The 7,166-nt window shown below is 33.0% G+C and overlaps 1 protein-coding gene and 1 long non-coding RNA gene across 2 annotated transcripts; both read right to left on the reverse strand.

The window, feature by feature from the left end:
* Positions 1–421: 421 nt before the first annotated feature.
* LOC128920420 (venom allergen 3-like) lies at positions 422–1,499 on the reverse strand. Its single transcript, XM_054227630.1, has 3 exons — positions 1,289–1,499; positions 819–1,222; positions 422–727 (listed from the first exon to the last, which is right to left on the reverse strand). The coding sequence occupies exons 1-3, from the start codon at positions 1,430–1,432 to the stop codon at positions 451–453; spliced, it is 825 nt and encodes a 274-aa protein (XP_054083605.1). The 5' UTR covers positions 1,433–1,499; the 3' UTR covers positions 422–450.
* A 2,180-nt stretch (positions 1,500–3,679) lies between these two features.
* On the reverse strand, positions 3,680–4,811 carry LOC128920488 (uncharacterized). The gene is made up of 2 exons (XR_008470552.1): positions 4,238–4,811; positions 3,680–4,181 (listed from the first exon to the last, which is right to left on the reverse strand). It is a non-coding gene; the product is annotated as an uncharacterized LOC128920488 (long non-coding RNA).
* Between the last annotated feature and the right edge of the window lie 2,355 nt (positions 4,812–7,166).

The raw sequence follows: 7,166 nt of genomic DNA on the forward strand, positions 1-7,166 counted from the left end.
TTTGTTTCTTTCATGCATTTGCTTTGCATACAAGCCACTTGTGTTTAGGTTAAAAGCATTCCCACTTTTCTCGTTGTAATCGCAACACATTTTAACTTCAGCTGACATTTTTATTCTTTTGCTAAGATATTTTGGTCTATATTTTGGGATAGTAATAGAAAAGGTCTAAGTGTGTATAATAACAACTGAGTCGAGTTTGATCTATTATTATAATAAGTTATAAAAGAAATTGACAATAAATATGTTGACATCTTTTCTTTACGGCGCTTTAAAAATTACTTGAACTTCATGCCTCTACACCGGAACACCCCTTTTAGAGAGCATTATCTATTGAAAGTAGCTATATTCTTTAACATTGACGGTGACCTATATGAAGTTATTCAAGTAGTATATATTTTACTAGAATATTAAACAGCACGCGTATATTATTCCAATAGCCAATAAGAACATTTATTTATCATCTTTGAAAATTTTGCCAGTATTTGTACAAAGATGTGCATATTTACTACTTGGAGCACTTTCATAATAGTCACAATTAGATGTTGAATAATTGCCTTTCTTGTACATAAAAGTATCCAATACATTAGTGTTTGAGTAATTACAAGTAACATGTATGTGATAAACTTTAGAAGTAGAGTTTTGACATAACGCCAAACCACAACCAACAAAAGCTGTACGCTCGTTTGCAATTGCAGTGAAGTGACCGACCTTGACCCAGTCCGTGGTACTGAAATTCATTTAAACATTTATTAAATAATTAATTTCAAAACTAGTACGCAAGATTTTTATATTTTATATATTTTTTTATCTGCACTCACCCTTTCGGAAATTCGTCCGCCAACGCGTTTCCATCATCTACATCTTTATATTCATTCCACCAAGTATCTATCGCACCCAAAACAAAATTAGCCCCTATTTTGGGCTTACTACTATTTTTCGCTGTATAAAGATTTTGACCAGAGCCTGGAAACCGTTCAGTACCATGACACGCATCGTGCTCCATATTACATCGTTTTGCATGGATTCCCGCTATATACGCTAATTCGTCATCCCAGATTACTTCACGCATGCGAGTGGCTTTTGGGAAGATTCCAGCGCCTTGATTTCCAAATTCTTGTTCACCCCCTGCCAATCTGTTGCGATGTTCATTGTGTCGATCAACATAAAGGCGTTTCATTGAGCCTGTTAACGGCAAAAGACCAAGAACATCGGCTTTGATAGGCTTAAAAGAGGGATTACTGGTTTAGGTATACGTACACATAATAATACTAATAAATAAGCTACTTACCACAGAATCTAAATCACACATAAAATGCTTATTAGTGCCACATAATTTTTTCTGCTTATTACAGTAATAATAAGCGTTGGTGAAAACATAAGGCCATATCAAAATAGCGACTAAATAAAATCGAATATATTGAATATTAAACATAATTAAGTATTTATATTGCGATATGAAGTAATTGTGTTAACCTCCCTGTACAATTAAAAAAAAAAAATAAAAATTTTAATTTGAAAATTTTGACTGAAGATCTTTCACTTAAAATTACATTAAAGTTAACTGGAATATTTACAAACAAGTTATTCGAGCCAAAGTGTATTCAACAAAGTGAACTAAGTATTTGACACACCCGCTTTTGACAATAAAATAGTAAACAATACATGTATTTGTTTACATTAACCCGTCTTTTTTAACTTTAACAATATAATATATATTGATACAATTGTTTGCAATTTGTCAGTTTTAGCACAAAACCTTAGTAAATTGATTCCATGAGTTGGTTTGCCTAAGCAGAAAGTATTCGGCATTTTCTATTATTCATTTAAAAAATATTTTTTTTTGGTTTGAAATTTGTTTACTTTTGAATTTCAAAATTTGAATTTTTGAATAAATGTATGGGTTAAATCAATGGCAACAAACATGTCAAACTGCGTTAATATGTTTGTTAAGGGTTTCTACTGCCTAGCTTTCCTAATTATAGGTAGGCAAGGTATTTAATGGGCGTATCGGACCAATGCCACGCCCACAAAATGGCGAAAACAGAAAACATATGAACTAAGGCATAAATAAAATTATGAAAGTAAAATTTGGTACAGACGATCCCATTAGGGAGGGGCATATTTAAGTGTACTTTTTTTGGGAAAGTGGGTGTGGCCACGTGCAAAAATAGGATTTTTTGTATATATCTCGCAAACCAATCAAGCTTTATAAACCAAGCTTTCAGCAGACACTTCACACCTTGAAATCGGATAGTAACCACGCCTATCTTCCTTAAAAAGTTTATGTTGAGAATTACTAAAAGTGCGTTAACTTACTAATGAAAAAAAATCAAAAACACTAAATTTTACAAAAGAAATTGCAGAAGGAAGCTGCACTCAGGCTTTTTTAAAGAAATAAAAATGGGTGTGGCGTCGCCGACTAATGGATCAAAAACCATATAATATTTTCTTGATACCCTGATAACACTTTTCCGCGAATTCGGACAAGGACTCATTAAAAAGGCTTTACAGAGAAACGAAACAATTGAGTGAGCACAAAAAAATGAGTAGTTCTGAATTGAATTTGTGGAAGTGTAGAGCGCGGTTGCAAATATGCAAAGCCATTAAATATGCAAAGCCATTAAGAGCTTTTTAATTGGAAGCAGTTTTTGGAAGGTTGGTGCATAAAATAAAAAGTATTATCTTTTCACTGCTTTGATCTATGAAGGGGATGACAATATTAATAGTAAAATTTCAGTATTATTTATAATATTTAATACTTACTAAAAAAAATTGAGGTCGTTCGTTATGGCCCTCAGTCAAACATTCTTCTGTTGGGTCTGGCCATTGGAGTTCCAGTTCTCTGGTTTGTTTGGTTTTGGTGCCACCGTCTAAAAACTATAAAGTTTAGTCGGCAGAAGACCCCCTCCATCAATCCAAAACCTCGAAAATATTGATAAAATAACGGATATGGTTGACTTCGATCGCCATTTAAGTACTGTTTAAATTGTTAAAAATCCTGCTGAATGTGAATATCCCACATATTATTAACATATCTGGTGGGGTCAAGTTAGCATTCATAAATCAACATAAGACTACTTCAAATCACATTGCATCACATCAACTCATAACAGTTTCCACGACGTCACATCAACATCATGACATGATATCATATCACAACACATCATATGGGATCATATGATATCATATTGCGACGGTTCAAGGTATACATTATAATCCTTATAATCTGAAGCATATGTGTTGAACAATACTTATGATCTCCTTCACCTACTGTATAATAAGATAAACAATTCCGTTACTTCGATTCTTCTGTTATTTCTCTAAAAACAAATATTTTTTTCCACATCATCAATTATTGACAGCTAAATGAATGTTGTCTATTGGTTTGACATTGAAGAACCACAGTAATATTCACACAACTAATATTAGGGTATTTGCATTGTTGACCTTTTGTTTTATGAACGGCAGTGTAGCACTAATAGTCGGAAGCATTTGGTTAACTATTGTTGCCTCTGCAAAGGTGACTGACCGAAAGCTATGGTCACTTATTAGTTTTGGTAACATTTTTATTTATGCTGGAAAATTGATTGGGTGGGAGTTACAAAATGACAAAAAATTGTAGGATTTCTTTAGCGATAAATGTACAAAATAGCTTCCATTGAATTTACACATTTAAGTGTCAAAAATCACTCAGATTTTTTACAAATTTTATTAAAAAAATTTGAAGGAAATTTACACAATTAATTCATATCTATAAATATATTCATATCTATATAATGTTTAATATTCAATATTTTCGCTTTTATTTAGTCGGTATTTCGATAGGATCTTGCATTTTCACCGATGCTAATTATTATTGTGATACGCAAAATGAACAGATTAGCTGGGGGTGAACAAGAATTTGGAAATCAAGGCGGTGGAGTTTTTCCAAAAGCCACTCGCATGCGTGAAATAATCAGAGATGACGAGTTAGCATATATAGCCGGAATCCATTCAAAACGTTGTAATATGGAGCACGATGCTTGCCATGGTACTGAACGGTTTCCAGGCTCTGGTCAAAATTTTTATATATGGGGTGGATTAATAAAGCCAAAAGTAGTAGTAGATGATGTGAAAATTACATTAAATAGGTGGCCCGAATATCAATTTGTTGATTAAGGCAATGCTCTGGCAAACGAATTCTGTAAAAGATGATTGCAAAGAATAAAGATTACCAACTTTAAGAATTTAAACATACGTCTTAAAAGAATTCCAACGCTGTCTGGCAAAAACTCGTGCACTTCACAGCAATGGCAAACGAAAGTGCAGCTTTTGTCGGTTGTGGTTTGGCGCTATTCCAAAGCGGTACTTTAGCTATTGTATTCTGAGTTACTTGTAATTACTCACTGACCAATTTAGTGGGTTCGCTTAAGTACAAGAAAGGCAATTCATCAGCGTCCGAAAGTGATCATTATGAAAGTGTTCCAAGTAGTAAACATCCGCATCTTTGTGAAAATACCGAAAAAATATTTGAAGACTAGAATGATGATGATTAAATTTGCGTATTGACTGTATTATGTTTCCATTTTTAATTTTCAGTTGTTGATATTAAGGATCACAATGGTTTATAACTTTCTCTGACACTTTCGAAAATTCCGGTATCACTATATGCTTGCAAAGGATTCACCCAATTATTTGTAATCCCAAATGGTGTAATAATATTCCAATCCCCCTAAATGTTTGTCTTTACATTGTCTTGTTTAAAAAAAAAAATAAAAAATATGACACCTATATATTCAAAGAATACTGCGTTAGATATTTTTGGTGTCTGACGTTTGTCTAAGTCAACAAGTATGGAATGTCTAAGGTAGTTTGTATTCGTACTACATTTTATACTCTATCAATTAGTTATTTAATGTTATTAAGATGCACAATTCGACATTCGGGCATAAAGAATAACGAAAATGATTATTTATAGTATATGGTGGCTGAGGTATTTCCTTTACCCATTTCTAGTGCTTTTGCATGATTATTGGTGTACTTAATTTTGATAAGATATTTCACATATTTACCGATAGCTTATAAACCCCACCAGAAGTTTCAAAATGCCTACATCAAGTATATGGGTGAAGAGGTATAGAAGTGTATTGCAGTGATTTCGCCCACTTTCGGCACAGAGACACAAATGTTGAATCGAAAAATTTAAATTTTCTGAATTCAAATTTCAAAATAGATAATACATACATACATACTAGCTGATTTAGTTGCGCACTCTTGTGGTGTAATAGCTCAGATCTACAATTGTTGGTAATGTGTGTTTGAATGAAGTGGGTGTGGTGTAGACATTAAACTTCTGTATAAGCCAATTGTGTTTAAAATGCATTGTAGGGGGAAAGTTCAGTGTGCATGGAAATGCCTTTATTTCTGTTGCTAGTATGAATTGCTATATAAGCGCGTACGTATATAGGCCGGTATATAAGAGACTTTAACTATACCGCAATTACAAGAAAACTTCAGGAAGCATACATATCTTTATTTACTCATCAGTGTTTGGATTTATTAAGTCCTTTGAAAATAAAAATCGTCTGAAATTTGAAACATTTTGAATATAACTTAGGTTCTTCTTCTCCCATTGTTGTAGTATATTAGTTTTGTACGATATTGTATGAAATTTCAAGTGCAATTTTTTAAAATAACTGGTACTAATTCAACTTAGGAGGTTGTCATAAGAGGTTAACAGGAGTAAAAATTTGAATTCTAGGTCCGCCATCCCGTTGAAAAAGACTTTGGTGATATTTGGCGATAAAAAATCTATCTATTAAGTTTTCTTATTTAAATAACACAAAACCCAGCACTGGAAAATGCGTTGGAAAAAATCTGTTCAATATTTAGCTCATAGTATACACTATTAAATTATGTAGACGACAATCCCAATGAAAAGAATCACACATTTGTGTTTTTTGTAACATGAATTTCACATTGGGAAATTGGAAGTCTTAAAAACAGTAGAATGCGAACAAGTAGGAGCCCCTACGTCCTTGTGATCTACTGGACAGTTGGGCTTTAGCTGAGCACTCAACCCTTCCTTATGGAATGCTCCGTCTATGCAAGATCAAGAATAAAAATCCGGGGATCTAACTTTTTGAACATCCCCGCGAATTGGCGGCTGTAGAAGTAAACAACCTATGCAGATTTCTAATAGGTTTACAGCGCTTTGTTTGAGTCTGAATATATAATTAGGATTTTTTTCTGACTTCACAAAGACTGTCCTTATAGTCTTAGTGCTTTCCCCCTCTTGTGGAGAAAACCTAACCTAAGGTTTATTAACAAAATACAGTTGAAGGTTTTGGTGGAAAATCTGTTATACCCCTTTTCCGTGGTGGAGCACGTAAGTCGAGCCAGCAGTGAAAATATGTATGTGGATAATTTATGTTTTTATGCTAAAATAGTCGCGCAATTGGCTTTATAAACGGAATCTGCATTTGTAGCCCCAATACGAATCAACAAAACATGAAAACAAAAATATTTGTGACGGAATGTCGGAATTCGAATATAAGTTTTTCTTCACCCGAAATTCAAGATACGAGATTTTCTTTCATGTGGAAAAAAATATTCATGGGAATGATTTATTCAACTGAAAACTTATTTGTTTTTACTTTGAGCTACTCTACAAGTAATTTTTCTCTTGAGTTATTTTATATGAATAACTTATGTTATGGTTGTACTTTTCCACAAAATCTCTTAATTAATACCAAATAAGAAGATAAAAATGCAAAGAGGCTAAACAAAAATCGAATAACGGTAAATTTTTATTTTGCTTATTATCTACGATCTAATCGTACGTTCGCGACCAAAAACATCATTTATTGCTATTACTTCACATTGAGTGCAAACAGGTGCCTAAAAAAACGCGATTAAAGCAAGTTAAGCATCTGTAATCCAAAAACAAAATTACTTTAGGTAAACAGTGCATCAAACTTTTTATTTCGATTTTCAAAATTTCGTACGTTCGCGACCGTAAGTATTGATTTGTTTCTAAACAAATATTCTAATGAAAATTGTATAACAAACGATTGCGAAAAGTGTACAAAAGATGTAAAAGATATTGTGCCGCTAAAATACTTGTCAAAAATGGACGCAAATGTTAAATGGCAGTACTGGAGGAAAGTGAGCGATCGTGTAATTTT

Source organism: Zeugodacus cucurbitae, chromosome 3 (genome assembly GCF_028554725.1).
Source record: "Zeugodacus cucurbitae isolate PBARC_wt_2022May chromosome 3, idZeuCucr1.2, whole genome shotgun sequence".
Classification (NCBI taxonomy): Eukaryota; Metazoa; Arthropoda; class Insecta; order Diptera; family Tephritidae; genus Zeugodacus; species Zeugodacus cucurbitae.

What these genes read in the sequence shown, in the direction of transcription:
- LOC128920420 (XM_054227630.1), bottom strand. Translation starts at nt 1,432, where the DNA reads ATGTTTAATATTCAATATATTCGATTTTATTTAGTCGCTATTTTGATA. An exon ending in TGTGTGATTTAGATTCTGTG is followed by an intron (nt 1,223 to 1,288) that starts GTAAGTAGCTTA and finishes CCCTCTTTTAAG; the next exon opens with CCTATCAAAGCCGATGTTCT. An exon ending in GCGGACGAATTTCCGAAAGG is followed by an intron (nt 728 to 818) that starts GTGAGTGCAGAT and finishes AATGAATTTCAG; the next exon opens with TACCACGGACTGGGTCAAGG.